Below are 22857 nucleotides of genomic sequence, written 5' to 3' on the forward strand. Positions count from 1 at the left end.
CTTAAATCTGTTAACAAAAGCTGAACAGAGAGGTGACCCAATTAGAATTTCATTCATTCTGGGGATGGACACTACAGCCAGGTGCCACATGATTATTATTTTAGAAATCTCTTCTCTGTACTGTCGGATTCAACCCTACAGAGTTCTTGTTCAATTAAAACATGCAATGCACTGGGGTATGCTAAACAATTAAAACTTCTAGTCTAGTATAGCCAGGCAAAATGCTTCCAGCTCACCTAAAATAATAAACAGTTTTACCAGGTTAGTGTACCATTCTTATTTGGTTGTGGACAGGTTTTATAAACTGTTACCAATTTTGTCAAGACAGTAGAATACCAAAGCACAGTTTCTCCTCTGTGCCTAGATCATGAGTTTTTTCAGACCCCTATGCGAAGCAGAAAATACAAACTGAAGCATGTTTTCAGGTATAGACAAGCCCTTATAACTTTTTTTAACTTTTTTTTTTTTTTTTTTTTTTTGTTAGAACAAATTCTAGTAATGATGAAGGGGAAGGTCTCAGAAAACTTTCATTTGAAAGCTTTTTTTTTTTTTAAGATAATTACTCAGCTTTAATTACACTGGTATAGAACTGTGCACTGAGTCATCTGTCGAGTATGCAATGTTTGTAGCATGCATAAAGAATATGATCAAAGAATGTAAACAAATCACAAGTTTGTAGTAGGACATCTCTCTTATTAACTCGCTGGTTAGAAATGGAGAAAAAACATCCTCTAGCACTGAAGTCCTCCCTTGGGTCATGGTCATCATTACTGAAATCAGAATGATGGTGGTTGCATAGCTTGTAAAGCAAATCTTTTGAAAGATAATAACTTTAATATTAAAAAACTGGGTCTCAGATCACAGATGAACTGTTCTGATCAGTTCTTAGATTCTACTAGGGAGTAGCTGTTTTCCTACAGGTGCCCTTATTGCTACCTTGTCTGTTATCTTTATTTTTTGCTAAATTTTGAGGCAGTTCAGTGCTTCTTGTGGCTCATGTAGTAGAGGCTACAAGGGAGTAGATATCTGTTGATAACTGCCAATGAAAACAGATCTTTTGAAGAGGTTCAAATAAGTAGTCTAAGTATATACCCAGCTTACCACTTTGAAATTATTTTGCTGCCTTCATTGCTAACATATCTTTACTCAGCAATTATTTTTTATTTCAAGGATAGCCTTTCTGTACTGTAAGTACCTAACAAGTAATGTATTGCATTAGGACTTGATGTGCAAGAATATGAAGAGAACCTGAAAAAGTCCTGGGTTTGGAAAGAACTGTATTCAGTTAGAAACATCCGACCATCCTGCCACAGCGTACTCGGTTTGTATGGAGGAATGATTTACACAGGTATATTTTATTGGATACTGAGAGGATTGGAACCATGGACGTTAAAACATCCAGGTAATTTTATTATCTCTTGAGAGATACCAAATATATATGTCAGTCTCTTCTGGTCGAAGTTGAAGCTAGAGCAGATCTGGTCAATATTCAAGCAGGGAGGTCTCAAAATGTGGTAAAGTAATCAGTGATAAAGCAGCGAAGGAGATCTGGTTATATTACTTAGCAAAATAAATGAACACATTAGAATACTAGTCTACTTAGCATAGTTTCGTCTCATGAAAAAGATGACCTGCTTTTATAAATAACTTCATCATACTGACGACAACAGCAAGGGAAGTCAAAATAGCTTAATTCAATTGTAGTTGAGTACTGCAAATTACATTCATTCTACACTGTAATTTACTTATTAAAAATGTATTTAGGACCAGATTTTGCTCAGCTCAAGCCAGCCAAAGACTGCACACCTATTGAATATCCAAAGCCTGATGGAAAAATCAGTTTTGATCTCCTGTCATCTGTGGCTCTAAGTGGTACAAATCATGAACATGACCAGCCTGCTCATTTAACCCTAAAAGATGACAGCATCCCTGTGAACAAGAACTTGGCTATATTCGATGGACCAGAACAAAGATTTTGTCCAGCAGGTAGGTAATAAAAATGAAGTTCATCTGAGTTAATTTTGCAAGATGAAAGGCAAAGCACTTCAGGGATACTCCACCTGGCCTAATATGCACTTCAAGTATTCTATCCCAGCCTTCCTCCTAGAGGAGAGTTCCAATGGAGATCTTAAAAATTTATTAAACTTCTCTCATCACACTCGCTGATAAGGAGTAGTAAAGCATATGTGCAAGGGGAAACTATTTAGTGAAGTGATATCACTCTTTTCCTCTTCCCAGGAGTTTATGAATATATTCCTCTGGAAACAGGAGAAGGATCAAGGCTGCAGATAAATGCTCAGAACTGTGTCCACTGCAAAACATGTGATATCAAAGACCCAAGTCAGAACATTAACTGGGTAGTCCCTGAAGGTGGAGGAGGACCAGCTTATAATGGAATGTAAATCAGCTGAAAACTATTCAATGACTTCTGACCTCCAGCAAATAAGTTGGAATGTTTTATGCTGCAGTGTAATTAAAGTATAGCACTGACTTGAATGTTAAACAGTTTGAGACTAATGTGCTATTCTGAATTTTAGGTATGACCATTACATTAAATGGAAAGTCAGTGCATTCAGGTTAAACCCTAGCCTTATTTAAAAAGAACTTCTTCACAGAATGGAGTGGCAGGCAGAAGAAAGTTCTTCTCAGGACTGACAAATGAACCTTGGATCTTCAATTTATTGCTGAAGTTCAGTGATAACAGCAGCCATATCCAGAATCATGGGTGTAGCAGAAGAATTTAGTACCTACCCTTTTAAAAAAAAGGTATGTTTTCTCCTTCTATTTGAAATTATTTACTATAGGAAATCCTAACTTGTAGTACAGAAATCAGTCTAGAAAACTGTCACTGATTAAGTGTTACATATATTTAATAAAAATCTATATTTAGATTATTTTCCTGAGAATAATAGGGAACCTGTTTGCAATACAAGGGAACCTGTTTGCAATACATCCTGTAAAGCGTTTTAAAAGATGTGTAGTACTTACCCCTTCATTTTATGTCTACCAGCATTTTTATTCCTTACAACAAAGAAATCAGGCCCACTCAAATTAAAAAAAAAAAACCTCTCATAGAAACTGCCTAACTTGTTTTTATGCTAGAAACAAACTTCTTAGGAAGCTTTAATTATTAAGCTGCAAAAACACTATTACTACTACTGATTACACCTTAGCAACATATCTGAATCACAAAACCCAAGTTATTAAAGCTAAAAAGAAAGAAAAAACAACTTAATCTTTTGAACAGTTTATCTTTATTATTAGACTTTTTAAGTTGTAAACACTGAAAACTGCAGTACAGGGCAAATGAGAGAAGAAACACTTGCCTACAGCTCCATTTATTCTTTTGCAGAGTTAGTGCATAGGTTTAAAATTTTAGAAAAAAAAAAATCAAGCGAACATTTTAGCATAAGCTGCCTTCTCTTTCTCCTTCTGGGCTTTTATCTTCTGTTTGATTCTGAGTGTTTCCATTTGGATAGCTGCTTAAAAATAAAATCCATGATCCAGTTATAGTAATCACTTTACATTAGGTGTCCTAATATGCCAAGCCTAGATGATACTGCTGCAAATTACCCATATTTATTTTAAATGCTAGAACTGCATTTAATTTTCTATCAAGTCAGATATTAACTGCAAAAAGACTCTGTCCCTTAGTTTGTTTCATCTAACGGTATAACAGGCAAAGGAGGATATAGGAAGAATAGGATTGGTGTCAACACAGAATTTATGATTTAAAAATCTTATCCAATTGGGTATTAATAAAACCAGAAAGTTACACTTTGAGAGGGGGAGAACTTCCTCTGTATGCTGTTGACCTGCATAAGCAGAAGGTGACTGTTTAACCCAGGGCACCAGAGGCATCAATGCTGTATAAACACAGTTTTTCCACGTCAGTGGGCTCTGTGCTCAACAGATCAGCATTTAAGTTTCAGCAGCTGTTAGAAGCCAGGATCTTAGGCATCACCCTGGTATGATGTCCCATTTTAATTTGTTACATTCTTAAAGAAAAAAAAAAAGTCTATAAAGAAAGAGTTTACCTTTGTCTTCAGGGGCGATTTCATGAGCCTTTTTAAGATCAGCCTTAAATAAAGAGAAAAGTACAAATGAATGTCTTGATTAAACGTTTAAATTTTAAAAAAATAAATATTATGATCATTACCAATGCCTGATCGAGATCCTTTATTCCCTGCCATCCTTGAGCCCGTCTGTAGAGAGCTTTAGTATTTGCTGGATCTATTTTAAGAGCCTGTAAAATTAATAAAATAGTCACATTAACATTTAGCATACTTCACAACCTCCCACCACTGCAAATGGCACAGTTCACACCAGCAGACAATCTTCCCATTTTGTTTGAGAGTAAACTGTCAAAACATTAATGGTGTAAATAGGAACACTACATTGTAGCACACTGAACAGCTATCTAGTTGGTTTTAATACTGCTGCAGCAGAGCTGGTCTTTTATGAAGGAGCAACATACTTTAATATAAAATGGAACTTGTATCTATACAGTTTTCCAGGCAAAGGTAACTGCAGTTCAGGTTATCCTAACCTAAGTCTCATGGTATGACTCTATATACTACAGCTCCTTCCTTCACACCAAAGGACTCTATTAATGGGATCATAAAGAGAAAACACAGTTTTTCTGCAAAGCTTGTTTCACTGTTGGAATGAAAGATGTATACAAGCACTCCAGCTCGTGATTCAAGAACCTTTAGAAGTTTCAGTCATTACCCCTTTATGGAGCTAAATAGTTTCACTAATGTATATATTCCAGTACAGTTATCAGCTTTAATTATGATAACATCAAAATAGAAAATATACTGGCTGGGCAAACAGACTGTGCAACTGTTTGATTACTTTTTTTTTTAAGTTCCAGTTAATTTGGCTAACTCCATTCTTTCCATTAGGAGCTTTTTTCCTTGTCTGTGAAGATCACATTGTTTTTTGTTATTGCAAAGATACTTTTGCATTGTATCTATTTTTTTATTATTTTGAAGAATACAGTTGTTCAATGGCTGAGGAAATCTCTTTGCATGAATGTCTGGCTTTATTAATTTATCAATTTTAATTCTTTAATTAAGAATTATAGACTCTAGAAGCTGCATGCAGAATTCTTTTTAAATCACTTCACTATTATCTGTTTATACAAAGAAAGTAGTATTCTGGGAGCTTATCCTGATCTACTTGTCTGCTATAAACCCTAGAACCTGTTCTGGATCAACACTTACACAATTAAGTGTCTGTATTGTGCATACATAAGGGCATTCCTTGTTTTTTAGATGGACAGATGTGCTTTTACCTATCTTAAAGGAAGGTTTGTCTGAACAAGTTCAACTCTTTGTAATTCCCCATTTATGCCAAACAACCCATGTATTGCAGATTGTTAATTTAAAAAGCTTTTGGCCTAGGGAATCATAACTGAAAGTGTATCGTTTCTCATTAACAATTACCTTGAACTGTACTGGTTAGTCAGTTCTTAGCAAACTGCTGTTCTGATTAAAACACTAATATGCTGTGTAATACTTCTTAAAAGAACTAAGCCAAATATATTACAGAAGTCTATTACAGCTGTGGAGTTGCATTTATCTAACAACTCTATCATCTTAAGGAAGGAGAAAAGGTGGTTTTTTTCCATACCTGAAAGTATTATGATTAATGCTATTAATTTCTATCTGTAATAATTAAATGCTATCTCAATTTTTATCATTTTCTAGAGGACTGATGCCAGGTTACAGATTCAGGATTTTTTTCCCCCCTTTCCCAACCCTCAATTTGTCCATTCTGAATATGTGCTTATGGCTGTTTTCCATATATGTAACATCAGCAGGCTAGAGAGCAAGCTAGTTCTTTAAAGACCCCTCACACAAATTAGCTGAGATCCCATCTTTCAGCTTAAAGTCCCAGATGTTGTTCAGGATCCTCTGCTAACAGACAAAAACATTCTATGCTTAGTTTCCTTCAAAATTTCAAAGTTTTATGGAATTAATTCATGCTTCCTCAAATGTGCTAATTTTTGTCAATAGGTCTAATGTCACTGTTTCTATTACTTTTTGCCCTTAATTCTATTTTTTTTAATATTTTCATATTTATCATTTGTTTTCTTCTTTTTTTTTTCCTATTAGCTGGTTTCATTTCACTACTAAGCCTACCTGAAAGGACTTTATTAGAAAAGCGACTTCAAACAGAAAATACCAACCCAATATAAAAAGAAGTAAAACAGTTTGCTCATACTAGTCTTCCAGAAAAAGTATTCTACTTTCATTGTTAACAATTTAACTCCTTGTATTATAAAAACTAGCCCTGCTCTCAGGAAACAAAACTAACATTCACAGTTTGTGTTTTACTCTGGCAGTAAGCAACAGCCCTATTTTGTTTCTTATTTAGTAAGTCATTTCAATTTCAAAGCCTTTTCAAAAAGCCAAATAAGTTAGTAATAACTTTAAAGTCAGCCTTCTACTTTATTTACCTTCAAATCATGAGCCTGTCAGAAGACTCTTAAAAAGATTTTTAGCTGCCATTATCTGTGTAGGCCAATTATTAATGAAAATATTAAACACTAAATTACCTCTGAACAACTTTCAATAGCTCCTTGCCAGTCTGACAGTTTTAGTTTACAAGCACCAATGTTTAAAACACAAGTCAAAGCAACAGTCTTTAACTTTGGTTTATCTGCCTCCTCTGTCACTGCTTCAGAAGCTTCTACATACCTGCAGGAAAGAAAAAGGTTTACAAAGAACATGTATTAGTGTTGCCAGCTTAACTTCCATTTTGTTTTGCCCTTAGCTATCTTTCCAAAACTACATGCAAATAGGCTTCTCCAAACTGGTGTTTTTAACTCTGTTTCAATTCCACTGTTAAAAAAATTAAATATATCACACCTACCCTGACAAAAGGTGAACTCACAGTTGTATGTTTCCCTATAAAGCAAAGAAGAAAATACTCCTATTCTTTAACTGTAGTAACAGCATCTTTTTCTTCTTAGACAAATGCACTGTTTGAGATGGCATGAAACCATTAGAATTTATTTCAGTGACCATTTATTCTCAACAAATATGTCACTCATCAGTGGCAGAAAGCCAACACCACTGCAGCATTGTCCACATTCATAGGAAGCTGCATGTCTTCCTTCAGTTCCATCAGGATTATTTTAATTCAGGCATTTATGGCTAAAAGCTCATTTCCCTTTGTAAAGGAGGGAGTTCTGTGAGCACTGTTAACTACATCATCATCTTTCCAGCTGGCTTCCTTCTATGATCTTATCATGAACTTCAAAACTGCCACTTGTTCAGGACCCAGCCACATCATTTACTGCCTCTCTGCTTCCTAGGGAAGCTGACAAGCAAACTCTCGCTGCTTCTTCATTCACAAGGTGCTAATGCTCTCAGGTTTTTAGCTCAAATGGCAAAGGTCTTTGCTGTGGATATAAGTTTTAACTCTTTTAATGGCCTGCTTGATAGAACTTCTGTGGGTGTTACTTTTAAAATACATAGGGAATTCATCAAAATTTTGTGTGTTTGCACATGTTCAGGTTTTAGGAATGCCATGATTAAGGCAGTCTCCACATATCTGTGCTTACGTAAAGTAATACCAAACTGAGTTATTATAGATGTATTCTGTTTGTTTTGAACATATTTATAAATCATGAAGGAATGCAACCATTCTAGAAACACAATTAGAGCTTTTAGAAATCTTGACAGGTTGGAGAAATCAGTAAGCTGAGTATCAGTAGAGACAATGGGAAATAATACACCATGTAGGGGAAAAGTATGTAATTCATACACATACAGTAAGAAATAACTGGTTAAATAGCAATGCAACAAAAAAAATCTGAATATTAAAAAGGAGTATAAAGGTGAAAGAATCCACAATGCAATGCTGTTGCCCAAAAAAAAGGGGGGGGGCAAACATTCCTAGATGCTTTCCTAGGAGAGCTGTATATAAGATGTGGGAGATATTACTGTTTTTATCAGTTCTGGTGAAATACCAGCCAAAGTACTCCATCCTACTTCAAGTACTAGACTTTAAGATACAACAACCAGGGCATGCCACAAAAGTAAGAAAAGGTAACCTATAAATAAGAGCTAAAAGAGTCAGATTTATTTAGTCTGGAAAAGATAGTATCCTTTCCATCCACAAAGGCAGATTAGCACCAAAAAAAAAAAAAAGTTGTCTACACAAACTGTGAACAGCTTTCATTGGCCTTGCTTAAGAGTGTGCGAGACAACTGTGAGGGATGGCATAATTATACCTGATTTTTACCTAGGAAAGTGGGAGGGAATGGACAACTAAAACACAAAGTTCCTTAAAGATCTATTCCAGCCTTTTTTCTGTATCGTTTCTAAAGCATTTACGTATAAATCCAATTTATTTCAGGTTTTCTGTGGACATATGATAGGTTTTTTGAGTGCAGAGGGACAGGATGAATTCTGGGTAAATATTTTCATTTCTGTGCTTCAGAAGCAGCATCTCCTGCCCTTCCCTCTCTAAATACTCAGTATACTATTGTGCTTTTTCTCCCAGTTATGCACCAGCACAACAGAGGAACATTAGCAATTAGGAGTTCTAAACAACACCTCTTGCATGTACTTCTTATCTAGCAGTGAGTAAAAGACCTATTTGAGTAAGTAGCTAAAAATCAAGCAGTTCTTTTCCAGATTCTGAAGGCTTTAAAAAAAAAAAAGAGAAAGAAATAAGCACAGCATCAGGCGTTTTAAAATGCATGTATCATTGCTTGATTGCAATGTTAATTTGGATTACAGGAACTACCTGATTTAATGATGATAGCCTTACCGTAAACTTTTACTATACTTTTTAGCTGCCACTGCCCAATTTTGGGATTTGAAGAAAGTATTTCCTATATTCTTTATGTCTTCTGCTATGGCCACAATCTTGTCAACCTAATAAAATAGATGGAAAATATAAAGTATCAAATTACTTTCCAAGAAAGTCTTGATTTACTTAATTTTTAACAGTAGGATTGCATGTCCATCCTCTTTCAAAAATCATTGTAAAATCTCAGAATAAAACTATTCCAATTTTAGACAAATAGTGGTTTCAGACTACTCCTGTAGTATTCTCTGCTCTATGTAATACCCAATAAGTAATCTGAAAGATGAATTTCCTAATGGCTTTTTACAGGATAACGGGTGATACCACTGATGTCAAAAAAAAAAAAAAAAAAGAAAAAAAAGAGAGATAACAAAGCAGTTCAACCCTCAATGCTGCTACCCACACAGAAAGTTAAAGGTGTTGACCGCTATTTTTGGAAAACAAGATATTTTAAAAATCTAAGTGTACGTCCTAGACTGCTTTATTCCCAAGAATATTTTGTCTTCTGCTTCTCAAAGCAGTATTAATCACTTGAACTCTACATAATCTCAAACTAAAAGTCATATGAACACACTTCTCTTTCTCTCAAAACACGTAAAAAGTCTATGGGAGGAGAAAAAAAACAACTGCCTGTCTGTATCAGTTCCATCGTTTCTACTTCCAGAATGGCATACATTTCAAGTGTTAAGTTACTTTTCCAGTGACAATGAACAGTTTATAATTACTGCTGTCTATGCCACAGGTGTCTTAAGCTCTGTCATATATGCCATCTGTAATACCTCTAGTTTACAATTCTACTATATTAGATTTAATGACCTTGAAAAAACAGATCACAGCATGAAGCCAATTTCACCAGGGTTTCTATAGTTAGTTTATATAAACAAATTTAAAATTAAGGAAGACGGGCATCTACCAGCTTCAGATCAGAAACACAGGAAATGCTATCCAAGGTTTTTCAAGTTAAAGTGTTTCTCAACAGCCAGATACAAGGAGTTTCTGGAGTCTAGCTGTAATGTTTTTTTACTGCTCTTCTCTGCACTTCTGATGTTGTATTTGGAATCCACACATACAAGCCCCCTTTTTTTCCTCAGAAATCAGTGTCTGATTTGCACAACTTGTCTATTTCACTCGCGTGGTAAAGTAAAAACCTGCCCAACAGAAGAGCTGCTATCACCAGTCTGCTTCCTAACCCTCACCAACAGGTCTTCCTTCAGTTTGCACAACCTGAAAAGCAAATAACTACTGGGAATCGAGAACTTCTAAGTCTGCTGTAGATCTTTACAAAAGGCTGGTCTTTTATTACTTCTAATAAGTGAGGCTAAATATTTTTAAGGGTGTGTATTTAAAAAGTCACACAGGAAAGTGTGTAGGTGCAACATTAAGTTATATGGCTCAGGGATGGAGTTCTGATAATTATACCTTATCACCACAGCACAAACAAAAAACAGAGGAGCAAAAAAAAAAACCCATGAAAAAATTAAGTGGAATGTTGTGCTGTTAGTTACTGGGAAAAAATTAGTTGTAGTTAGCACTGAAAAAAATAGACAGCAATCCCCTCCCCCAGCATTCTCTTTCCTAAAACTCATTGTTACCACTTGAATCAGTACTTTGACTGAACTTAAGAAAAAATGCTTAGTGAATAGCCTCACAGATACTATATAACTTGGATTACCTACAAATCTTGCTTTTTGTAAAATAACTATCTAGAAAAAAAAACACTTACATCTTTCAAGTCTGTATCTGAATCTTCAGGAAAATCTGGATGAGCATCTCCAGAGCCATCCTGGGGAACAATTCCCCAATCATCTCCTTCCTTCAGCTCTCCACATTCTGCAATAATGCACAACTGAAAAAAAGGCATAAGAGCAGTACTGTACATTAAGACAATTTCAGGAAAAAAAAAAGAAAACCAACAGATTATTTGTGCTTTCTGAAATTCAGTAGAAATGCTTTGTCATCTGTTGTTTGGGTGCATTGATTTCAGAAGCCTGTCATGTCACCGTTAGCCTAAGCTCATCAAAAGGCTTTTGTCACAGAAAATATCGCCTTCAAAGTACCAGCATTCCAACCACACCATATCCACTGTCTACAAAGGCTGGAAGAGGAAATAGCAGTAAGAAGAGCTGCAGCAAGCAGAAGACTTTATAATTCTATTATATTAGAGATGAGCGTTCTTTTTTCAAACTGACAAGTCTTTTAAAGTAACATACATTTTTCAAACAGTTACAAACTGACATGAACTACACACTGATTGTTTTATCAGAAATACGACAATTTCTGACCTAAAATTCATGACAATTGCACATCATGTTAGTTAGGATTATGAATTCCACCTTGTAATTTCCTCACCTGTCCTCCACTTCTAGAAGTGCATTTCCACCTTCACCCTGATAAAGGCTGCTACCCTCTCAGTTGTGCTGAACAATAAATCAACTGTTTGTGTGGTGGAAAGTTACAGCAAAGGAACAAAAACCTCTTAACATGAACAGCAAAATGAAAATCATTATTGTTCATAAAAATAACTGGTAAACATTTAATAGTCCTAAACATTACACTAGGCATTTAGAAGAAATGAAAAGAATTGCATGAATTCATGCTAGAATCTACCAGCTCAGGAGGTTTGTCCCAAGCTACCATGAGCTACAATTATTCCAAAAGGCAGCAGTTCCAGCAGCATTAAGGCCTTTGGTGCTTTTCCAGTGTAATCATTCAGTAGAAACTAAAAGGAAAGAACGCTGCAAACACTTGATTATTACTTCCTACTTCACCTATGCATTTTTCTTAGTTCTCACATTTAAATACTAACTAGAATCTAGGAAGTGTAACTGCTAAAATGAGTGCACTACTCCTACATGCCACTGCACAGGCAAGAAAGAAAATATATTTACATTTAGATTTTGGGGAGCAAAAAACACTTTTCTCTCAACAATGTTCAGTCTTTCTTCCCAAGGATGACAAAAACAATCCATTGACTGGTTGATTTTCCTAAAACGCTTTAGAAAATCAATAACCGTTTTAATAGTTTTCAATCACAAAATCACTTGTTTCCCTTTCCAATACTTTTATGACAGAAATGTTTCAGATTAAAGGAATCGGCAAGCCTGTAATCTTTAGTCTCAGCAAATGACAAACAAGACCTGCAAGGTGTTTACAAAAGGAGGGAATGAAAGGTAATGGTTCAATACTTCCCCAAAACAACTTGGTAAAAACAATGCCTTTATCACTTTTCTCTAGTAAAATGAAAATCATTTTTAATCCTCCTGAAAAAAAAGGTCAAATCAATTCACAATTTTCAGTCAAAACATCATCTAATAGAAGAAAAACTAGGATTCCTAGGCACCTTGATATTGCTTACCTTAGCAGGATTTTCTCCATTTACTTCAACGTTCTCTAATATTTTAACAACACCCATTCCTCTGATCACTTGGCCAAACACCACGTGTTTCCCATCCAGGTGAGAAGTAGGCACCGTTGTAATAAAGAACTGAGAGCCATTAGTACCAGGTCCTGCATTTGCCATGCTCAGCAGCCCTGCTTTATCATGCTGTGTAACAAGAAAAATCACAACCAAGATATACAAGATCTGTTATAAAATCATATATAAGATTCTGTAAGGCTATTACTATATATTGCAATGACAACCATAATGACAACTTCAGAGAAATCAGACAGTTGCATACAGTTTTACAAATACTAATTTTAACATACTACTTTTATCTATCATGACTGCACAGGGCAAGTGCCAGTTCTGCCTCTATACTTGCAACCTCCTCATGGGTGACTTGACACTGCAGCATTTCTTGTTTACTCCTTGTGCAGTCTATAAACTCCACACTGGTCAGCTGCTGAATTTAGAGATCATCTGAGAGATAAGTGATGTTCCTCACTCAATCATTCAAGACCACTGGCTTCATTAAGAAACAAAGCAACACACCACTTAAACCAACTCAATGTCACACTGTCAAGAACGGTACGTATTGTTAATTTTAAAAGATCTACTTAGGCAAAGTATGTCATACAACTATGAGTTTTAGGGATCTGTGGTCTTTATAATTTAAAGCTTTGTTTGTTTGTTTGTTTGTTTTAACTCTTTCACTTTGCTAGGGAGACAGTTTTTATTCTGTTGGGATTTTTAACCATCTGATTATTGTGATTCATTCTACCAGGGCACAAGATACCAAAAATTGGTTAAACAGCCCAACATGAGAAGACACTGTCCATCTCGTTTCCAGTATTTTTTTCTTCTTTGAAATAAGAATTATCTTGTTCCATCATACAGATTATTTCATTTTTTGCTTGTGCTGCAACAATGTACGTTTCACGTGTTGTGGAAACTCTCTCGTTACACTGGCATGACACATTAAGGTACTATTCTCCCGAACTTGATCTAGTTATTAAGTGCAAGGAATTCCATTTAACAAAGGTCAATATGTTATATGAAGACACTAGTACATGTCTGAAGCATGCAAGTTGTAGTATCCCTAAGAAACTTGATACTGTAGGGAGGAGGGAGAGCAAAAGAACCAAGTACGACAGCACAGCGGAGACAGAAGCTGAAATTGCTATGAAGCAGACCTCAGAGCTCTACAGGAGGTTGATTAGTTTGAGACAGCAGTCTTAGCTGTATTTAAGCAGCTGGGTTTGTCACTACAACTTTGAAGAACATGCTGTATTGAAAACTGTTTTCCCATTCCATGCTTGGATTTCCATGGACTTAGAACTCCCTGCTCGTGGTGTTCATCCGGTCATAGGGTAAAAGGATCTTTCAATGATATTACAAGGTTAGGCCCAGAAGCTCTGGGAAAAGGATGTACGGCTGAAAGCCAGAATTGCACCTAGCCAAATGAAAGCTATCAGAATAATCTTGACTTGGTCTCTTCTAATCTTGAAACTCATCCTGGGAATCAGAATTGGTGACAGAGAGTAAGCCTATGTTCCACAGCAAGAGAAGGCAACTTGGAAGCAAGCTTGCAGGAAGGCAGCCTCCAAAACAAACATCTGACATTTTGCATCATAGTTACTGGCAAGCAAATTAATCAGAAGGGGTTCTTTCATAGGAGATTTTTGCAAATAACATTTGAGGCTGGCCAATGAATGATTGCCAAGAAGCAGAATGAGACTGTTAAATCTTACCTTTTTTTTTTCTTTTTTGGGAATTACAAGCAATTCTGGATGGCACTGGTTTGTAAACAAAGGGGCAAGGAACAATAAGCCCTGGGTTTCCTTATCCAGTGCATGTTTACCTTTTGTCCATAAAGATTTGGAGGACAGGTTGGAAAGTTACAGAAAGCAGTCTGATGGCTCTGATCTTCAGGACATTTACATGCAATCCCATTTCGTTTGGGACCAAGTCTCAGCATCAGCCTGGTGAAGAGAGTTCCTATTCATAAACAAAACTGTTGATCACTCGTGCATTTTCTTGCCTTGAAAGCATTTTGAAAAACACTGTCAATAGAGTGTCTTTCCCATGCTAGTTTCTGCATGCCGTTTGGTCAGCTTATAAAGCAAGTTTGAATCTGGACAAAGCCTCTGACAGATTCAAGGCCTGCAGAGCTGCAGCATGGTAACCACATTGCTCGAGGGCTGTGCAAATTGGGTGTTCCACTGTGGCACAGCCATTAGCTGCAGAAGCGATGCCAAAAAGAGTCTGCTGGGGGTGATCTCGTGATAAGCTGACTACTGACAAAGTCTTTCAGTGTGCTGCAATTTGCAGGAATCCATATAAGCAAAGCAAGAACAAACATTTCTTCCCCAAAAGCGTGAAAAAGTAGAGAGTCTTATGTCAAAAGTAAGAAAGAGAAACCTGAAGAAACATAATGGGCATTTTGAAGTTTATGCCATTGCACAAGTAGCAGGAAGAGAAAAGGACAGATCCTGAGGAAACTGCTGTTCAGAGTTGTATTTGTTAATTTGTATGGATAAAGCACATGCACTGACAGTCTGCCTGGCATCATATAATACTGACTTCAAGGATGAAAACAGTTTTAGAATCATGGGACCATAAAATAAAACATGTGAAATAGCATGGTTTAATATAATACTAAGAAAAGGTTTATAGAACTGACAAACCGTTGCACTGGTGCTAGTAAAGAAATAGTGAGCTTTGATACAGGATGATCATTAATAATGGGGGGTAAGGAATTTCTGAATTTCCCCCTACCATCAAAGTCAACATCTCCTAAAGCTACACCCCCAAATCCAGAACTCTGCATATTCAAAAATCTGTTCTGTTCACAGCATGTTTTTCAAACATTTTGGGTACAAAAAACATAAACAGCCTTTTACTTCTCATTCTGTTGTACTGGAGAAAATGCTCTCTTCAATTTTGCTTTGGATTAATTCTGCAATCTGCCACAGATTCCCCACTTCTTAAACAAAACAGGTATTTCTCACATCTAATCACATAAAAATTATATATAGTAACAGTATATGAAAACAAGCATAACATCTGTTTAATGCTGATACATTGTATATGCTTCAGAGTGACAACATTTGCCATTTGTCAAAATAATTTCCCTACTTCAGTCAGAACTGAAATATTGTTTCAAAACAATTTCTAATGGTGCAATTAAAAAAGAATATGTAAACTATTGTTATAAACTATTGTTGCCTTTGCCATGTTTTCTGTAATTAACAAAGGCTTTAAGGACAAACTAGTTTTTTTAAGGACAAACTAGGGTTTTTTGTTGCATTCTTTTCCACTGCTTAAAAACATGTGATCTGTGGGCTGAAGAGCACTAAGATTCAATTTAAATAAAAATCACTAGAACTTCAAAAACTGAATACAAGCTGTATTTTCAATAGAATACCTTATAATGAAAGTTTTCATCTTCAAATTTTTCACCATATATACTTTCTCCACCTGTGCCATTTTGATTTGAGAAGTCTCCACCCTGGACCATGAATTGCTTAATAACTGTAAAAGAAGATAATTATTAAGTAGAGCAGTGAGGCAGGAAAGGCACTAAGAAAAACAATTCAGAGATAAAGATCAATCCCTGTTATCAGCACTTAAGCCTAAATAAAATTGAAAACCATCTTTATTTTATCAAGTTTCAGCTAAGTATTCCCTTTCAGCTCAGTGAATATCACTTGATACTCAATGCTTTAACTGAAATCCATTTCAATCTACTTATATTTCACAGTAAATTAGTTTTACTACTACTAATTTACTATAGTAAATTTTTGATTTGCTATTGTCAATGTGTGCTAAACAATATCTGGTGATTAGGAGGGTCTAAAAGTCAAAAATCTGTTTTTAGTCAAGTTACTACTTCAACAAGTGCTCCTGAATATTATTTAATATTATTGCAAATATTGATAATAGAAGACTTCCATTGTCAACTGGATAGCAGAGGATTTCATAGAACTTACTTCTGTGGAAAGGGCATCCTTTATAATGGAGAGGTTTTCCAGTGGTCAGCCCTGTTCCTTTCTCTCCTGTACATAATGCACGGAAGTTTTCAGCAGTTTTAGGTACAATGTCAGCAAACAATTCAAAGACGATCCGTCCAACTGAAAGGACAAAGAGAGGATGAGACATCTTTTTAGGTCCTCTCCTAGGCACAATGATGTGTTGAGCACCGTAGGGCAAAGGCAATTAACATTTCAGATTATTATTAAATTTACCTTTTGAGGTTGTTCCATGGCAAACACTGGTGGAGCTACTCTAAGTTTGTAGCAAAGATATTACCAACAATGAATTGCACTACCAAGAGTATCAAAAATGGATACCATATCTGCACAGAATTTATATTTCCTGGAGTGAGGGCCCAGAAAATAGAGGCTCATAAAAATGTGATGATATTAAAATCTGCAATTTTTAGACAAAAGCAAGCCAAAAGGTTTCACACACACATACACAAAAAAAGAAGTATCATGGTGACTTTTATTTGATCAAAAAGCTTATGCTAAATGTGTATATCAATCTTCTCTCTCATTCTCTTAAACTCCAATTTTACTAAGACACAATAATACTTAACATGTATATGAATAATGGCTATTTAGAGTTACAGATGCAAGAAAGCTATCATTAAATCCAAAAGTGTGCGTGTTTTAACTAACATAAGTGAAAACTGAGTAGAGAACAGATCCCCATATTTGATAAATGGGTTCTGTAATAAATTTTAATTTTTTTTATAAATTGGCATGTCAGAGAGATTTCTCGCTCCTAGCAGCTGCCATCAGTGACGCTACTGTTTTCTCATCAGCCTAACAGTCAATTAGTTAACATAATTTCATTCTACCGGAAGCCAAATGTAAATAAATTAACTCTAATTAATACAGGAATGAAAGCAAATTAGACAACTGGAAGTCAATAAAGCATTTCTTAAACATCAAATAATCGTATTGACTTTCTTCCGAGTAACAGAGTGAATAAATCAGACATAACCCTCCGGCAGAAGGGGAACCCCCGTCCTTCCCCACGCACACGGAAACCCCGAGCTTGCACACACGCTGCTCCGGCTCCCAGACTGCCGCTTGCCGAGTTCAGCGCTGCCTGCGCCGCCTTTCGCGCCCTTGGCGACACCGGCGATGCTGATAACGACGGGAGCACCGGCCCGCCCGCGCTGCTGCCCCGGAGCCGCCGGCTCCGCGCCGCCCCCGGGGCCCCGCGCGAGGAGCGGCCGCGCCCGGGCCCCGAGAGCCCCGGCCCCGCTCGAGGCCGCGCCGCGCCCCGAAGGCGCGGGGACGCGCCACGGAGGCCGGACGCCGGCGAGAGCGTGGCCGCCGCGAAGGCGGAGCGGGGCGCGGGGCCCGCACGCGGAGCCGCCGCACGCGGAGCCGCAGCATCCACAGCCGGCAAGGCCCGAGGCCATCGGGGCAGGCGCTACGGCAGGGCCCATGTCACACGGAGACACCGACCTCCCCGCCCCGACACAGGGCGCCCGCTGGCGCCGGGGGCCGCGCTTCTCCCTGGCGCCCGCCGCGCACGGAGCGCAGCGGCGCGGCCTCGCGGCCTTCCGCCCGCCCCCGCCGCGCCAGGGCCCGGCCCCCACCTCGCTCGCCCCCGACGTCCACGTCGAAGAAAGCGCGGGGGTTGCGGGGGTTGCCGGGCCGCGCGGGCGGGGACGGGTGCGACATCTCGCCGCGGGCGCTGGCGGTGGCGCGCGCGGCCCAGAGCGCGGTTCCGGGGGCAGAGGGGCCGCGGCCGCTTCCCGCTTCCCGCTCCGCCCACCGGCGCGGCGCGCTCCGCCGCCCCTTGGGCCGCTCCTCCCCGCCGCCGCCGCCGCCGCCGCCGCCGCCGCCCCTCGCTCGCTCGCCCGCCCGCCCGCCCGCCGGAGCTAACGCGGGCGGCCGCGGGAGCAGCGAGCGGAGCGTCCTCCCCCCCGCTGCGGGGGCGCCATGCCGCGGGCGGCGCGGGGTGTGCGGCACCGGCAGCCCGCGCCTCTCCCCGGGCTCCCGCGCTCTTTTGCAGCATCGTGTTCCTTCCCAGAGGCAAACAGCCGTGTGAGATGCAGCGTGCGTGTCTTTTCGTCCCCGGGGGTGCTGCGCGACGGCACGGCTGTGGGTCCTGAAGCCTCCGGGAGAAAACGCCATGCTGCAGGAAAGGCCCGGCTCTGTGTCGCTGTTGTTAGTACGGCCTGCCGCTAAACAGTCTTAAAAGGCTTGAAGATAATCTGCAAAGAAACAAAATCTCTTTCCTGATGATGTATATGTAGAAGGCCTGCAAATTGGGTGATGATGGGGATTGTTTGATTTTGCTTGGATTTGATTTTTTTACATTAGAAATGCAATTTTTCTGAAAAACTGCGACTCACTGAAGAATGGGTTAGGTTGTCAAAGGGACTATCGTTTAGAAATGCCAAATAACTCTCTTCTCAGTCTGCCTCAGCTGGAAAGCGAAATATGTGTCTTTCCAAAGGCAGAATATCACAGTAAATGCTCTGAGGCAAATGATCTCTTTCTGCCACTCCAGGTGACCAAGGGTCAACATCCACAGCCTTTGCTAGGGCTCCTCACAATGCGGTATTCCCAAGCAGATGTAGAGTCTGCATGGCCACATCCTGTGCTTACTTGCATCATGAAAGCAAAGTACGTGTTGAGGCAAAAGCAGAAAGTGCAGAAGAGTGCTGGGCTCAGACTCTTTTGCTAACTTAACAGTCCTGGAAACACTGCTAACCAAAATGAGCCTCTCCGTTCCCTGGGCTGCTCTAATGCATCCCAGAAACTCCACAATCATTTTAGGATTTATTGTATCCTCCAGAGGTTTTCTTCTCTAATTCATGTCATCTTTGAATTTTTGGACATGAGCTTCATCAAACTGGTTTTCATCTGTCTCTCATTATGTCTTCAATATTAGGAGTATCAGAGGGCAGTTGTAATTCCCAGATTGAAAAAAGAAGATAAAGTAGCATTGATATTAACAACACTGCAGTCCATATACTGCATTGTGATCATTTTCACAGCCTCTATACAGATGTTGAATAAAAGAAGTGATCAGCATTGAATGCTGTTGGATATCACATCTGGGAACCCTTAACAGAAGGAAAAGTCATCTGCTACCATCTGGGAATGCTTAGTGAGGAATTAGTGGAACCACACGAAGGCATTTCTCTCTCTGAGCCAGGTTATGCAGCTGTGGCAGGGATTTCGCATGCTCCATGATGTCAAAGGCCACCAGAGCTTAGAGTCATCTATAAGTCACCATGCGTTTGGCCATGGTCACTGGCCAAGGAGATTTTTTTTATCATTACACATAACATAGGTGAAGTGCAGCGGGGTGGGAGAAATGATCTCAATGGGAGAGAAGTTAGCCAAGAGAGTATGATTTAGAAGAGATTTCTTTAGCAGACATCTGAGTGAAGTGCTTTTAGTTGTTGTTTTTTTTTCCCCTTGAGAGCTGTTGGCAGCTTCCCCTCAGAAAGAAGTATTGATGCATTCTTCCAGGAGCAGACTTATGCAGTCCCTGTGGGTTTTTTCCTGGCCAAGTTGGAATAGACTAGATTCTAGGCTAATAATTCATATTACAATAGTTGCTTGAAAGTCCCTATGTGCAAGGTACTTAGACGTACAAAGAAAGAGGCAATCCCTATCCCAAGTAGCTTGCAATCTAACCAGACATACAGGGAAAGATTAAGAGAAAATAAATATTACTATGCTAATTTTAAGATGTGAGCTCAGCAAGAGAGAAATTGAGCAACTTTCCTGATGTCATTAGGAGAGACTGGAAAATATGTGAGCAGAATGAATTATCTCCCAGGCACTATAGTAGTGTACTATACTCTCTTACAGTATATATACTTTAAGTATCAATTTATAGTAATTGACCAATTGTAAAAAACAGGTATAACATGACTTCTTTCAAGAATTTAATGAGTGATTTTGTGATCAAATTAATGCATTAAGTTATATGCTAAATTTATAGGTAAATAATTCCTTTCAAAGTCAGAGCCATTTTAAAAGGTCCTTTGACCTCTCTATTTTCAAGTAGTAAAATTATTGACTTGTGATCCTGTAATGTTTTGTGATCTTGTAATTTAAAACAGTTTCCTGTTATGCAAATATTGCCTATAGTTACATACTTCTAATAGTTTATTTAGTAAATATTTGTAAAGCAATACATCTTGGATATAAGAATAGCTGAATTGTTTGTTAAACTGTTTTTATTTTAATTCAAATGTTTATTTTCCTGCAAATACAGCTTTGGCAACACAGTAAAATTAGTTTGAGTCTTACCATTAGATAAACATGTATTGGGAATGCTAAAAACTTGAAGCTTTTGGCAAATCATACTTGCTAGGGTATGACACTCCAGCCTGAGTGGACTCAAACATCAGTCAGAGCAAGGGTTTTTTTCATGTGGATCTTATATAACTCCTTGCCTCACTTTTGATACAAATATATGTCCTGTATATTTCTGTAATTACATGTAAATATATCATGCTATTTATTGGAAAGAATTATCACCAAAAGGCATTTAAATAGGCAATTATCACGACTGTACTCTTTGTTGTGTAGAGAGTCTTTTTGGTCTGTATCTAATGCAGGTAGGATGGAGCCCAAGATGAACTGTATCAGCATAGATTAAAAGACGAGAGCGCAACCAGCAAATAGTAAGGCCCACAACAGATTTTGCCTTTTAAAATTTGGGACATGAGGATTTCCAACTAAGCTTTGGATGGATTCCCAGGCATGAGGCTTAGAACTACAAGCTGCTAACTCTGACAACTCTGTTATAGAGAGGAAGCAAACCAGGTTCTAAACAGTGTCAGAACATACACAGGTGAATACATCTTTGGGCTCTCTTGGAGGAAAAAACACTGTACTTTTGCTCTGTGAAACTTGACAAGATGCATAAGTAACAATATTGATTTCAAAGGACTGTAAATACTTACCCATTACCTTTACACCACCCAATTCTCACCACATTACTCAATATTTTATTGGTGATTTTACAAAGATATCCATTATCTGACCTTTTTCTCTATTTTAATACCAGATTGTTAGAAATGAAGTGTTTCATTATATACATTAATATTTACCAATAATTCTAAAACAATTACCTTAAATTATTAATTCCCTTTAAAACGTCTTTTGTTTTTCACTGATTTTGTCCTTTATGTAAAAAGACAGTGAAACTGCCTATCTATATTAAGGCAACACCTTTATGTCATTATTCAGAGGCTGGGGAAAGTTGCTGCAGCAACAGCACAAGTTATATAACGCTCCATTCAATGAAGGATGAGTAAGCTAGTTTGCAGGGGGCTGCAATCCCAAACTCTCTGTTGCTGTCTGCCTCTATCCCTGTTTGCAAGGTAGAATACATTTTATAATATGTTTTTAAAGTTCTCTGTAAGAAGTCATTTAGACTTACTATGCTAAATAATAATAACAATGTGTAGAAATACTGATTCTAGACATTTCTTGATACCACATTTTACTCAGCATGTGTGAAGTAGCAAGAAAATCTGATTCTATTTATTTTACAGAATCCAAAATGTAGCTGATGCCCTACAAAGACTTACGTGAATTCATACAACTTTATAAAATATGCACCACCACACTAAGGAGTAAGTATTTAACAGACATCCTGGATTAACTAACTTTTTTGTTAAAGCTTCATTGCTTACCTGTTCTGGCTTCTTTTTTTGTGGTTCCTGCAAAGCCCAGTTCACACTACAGAGGTTTAGGAGGATTTTGGACTTGTGCATTCAAGACTGGGAAAGAATAAAAAGGAAACAGCCATAATGGAAGTAAAAGTTTAATCTAGGTCTAAGTGGTAGGGAGGCTGAGTATGACTTAGCAGACTTGGCTTTTATTCCAGCCTGTCCTGGCTATAAAACTTAATTTCTACATTTTTTTCAGAAAAGAACCTTTGGAGAAATTTATGCTCTGTGAAACACAGAACACTTATTCAAGCATTCAGCTATTTTGGGATGTAAATGATCCCTTTTATGTACTGACAGCTTTCTCTGTACATAAAGAGTCTGGCCCTTTAGTACATTTTATAAATAAGGTTTTGATCTTCATATGGCATACTTCTATTTGTTGTATTTCCTTTAAGAGTGAGAGCTGTAGAGACACCATCTTGCTGTAAATGATGTTTGCTTGACAGTTGGTATGGCTTTGCTTCCTTTACACCTGCTCATATTTTGCACACATGGGATAGTGAAAAATCATCCCACTTGTTTTGTCAGGGGTACTTTACAGCCAACTGCAATTGGGATGGGATAATGCATACTGACTGTGCAAGTTGCTTCATAGTCCTCTGCTGATTATGCTGTGTTTGCTGTGTTTGCCCCATGATTTTTCAGGAATAAACTTCAGAAATAATATGCTTTTAGAAGAAAGCAATGTCTTAATGTTTTGTTAGCAACTTGAGAGCATACTGACAGTTACACACATAAACAAAAACCTATAGGGTGCATTTACCTTACCATTTTTGCTCAGATCAGAAGTGCATTTTTGAAGTGAATCTCCCAGTTGTCCCCACTAACTGTCTTCCTTCACATTTTGGAGTGGTGTCCGAGAACACAAACTGGATTATTTGCAGATGAAACTAAATCACATGTGTTTCAGGAACAC

At 38.1% G+C, this 22857-nt stretch overlaps 2 protein-coding genes across 6 annotated transcripts in view; one reads left to right on the forward strand and one right to left on the reverse strand.

The window, feature by feature from the left end:
- Positions 1–15429, forward strand: part of ETFDH (electron transfer flavoprotein dehydrogenase) — a 31578-nt gene extending 16149 nt beyond the window's left edge. For 2 of the 5 annotated variants that reach the window (XM_067297868.1, XM_067297867.1), the window contains exons 11-13: positions 1220–1402; positions 1765–1986; positions 2239–3147. In XM_067297868.1, the coding sequence (XP_067153969.1) occupies positions 1220–1402; positions 1765–1986; positions 2239–2402 (569 nt within the window). In that variant the 3' untranslated portion in view covers positions 2403–3147. Of the gene's footprint in view, positions 1–1219; positions 1403–1764; positions 1987–2238; positions 3148–6122; positions 6560–12648; positions 12800–12995 lie in introns of those variants that run through there. The other 3 variants (XR_010884387.1, XR_010884388.1, XM_067297869.1) reach the window with 3 other exon arrangements.
- Positions 3236–17994, reverse strand: PPID (peptidylprolyl isomerase D). The gene is made up of 10 exons (XM_067297870.1): positions 17829–17994; positions 16204–16344; positions 15639–15745; positions 12185–12373; positions 10553–10675; positions 8791–8897; positions 6566–6707; positions 4160–4246; positions 4038–4080; positions 3236–3479 (listed from the first exon to the last, which is right to left on the reverse strand). Exons 1-10 carry the CDS (start codon positions 17911–17913, stop codon positions 3391–3393), a joined length of 1113 nt encoding a protein of 370 aa, XP_067153971.1. The 5' UTR covers positions 17914–17994; the 3' UTR covers positions 3236–3390.
- Positions 17995–22857: the final 4863 nt, after the last annotated feature.

The sequence above is a fragment of the Apteryx mantelli genome, chromosome 5 (assembly GCF_036417845.1).
Source record: "Apteryx mantelli isolate bAptMan1 chromosome 5, bAptMan1.hap1, whole genome shotgun sequence".
Classification (NCBI taxonomy): domain Eukaryota; kingdom Metazoa; phylum Chordata; class Aves; order Apterygiformes; family Apterygidae; genus Apteryx; species Apteryx mantelli.

Bases quoted from the DNA above. Each gene is read 5' to 3' on its own strand.
- PPID (XM_067297870.1), bottom strand. From the start codon at position 17,913: ATGTCGCACCCGTCCCCGCCCGCGCGGCCCGGCAACCCCCGCAACCCC. The intron at 16,345-17,828 runs GTGGGGGCCGGG...TTGTCCTTTCAG, and splicing joins GGACGTCGGGGGCGAGCGAG to TTGGACGGATCGTCTTTGAA. The intron at 8,898-10,552 runs GTAAGTGTTTTT...CTATTTTATTAG, and splicing joins CAGATACAGACTTGAAAGAT to GTTGACAAGATTGTGGCCAT.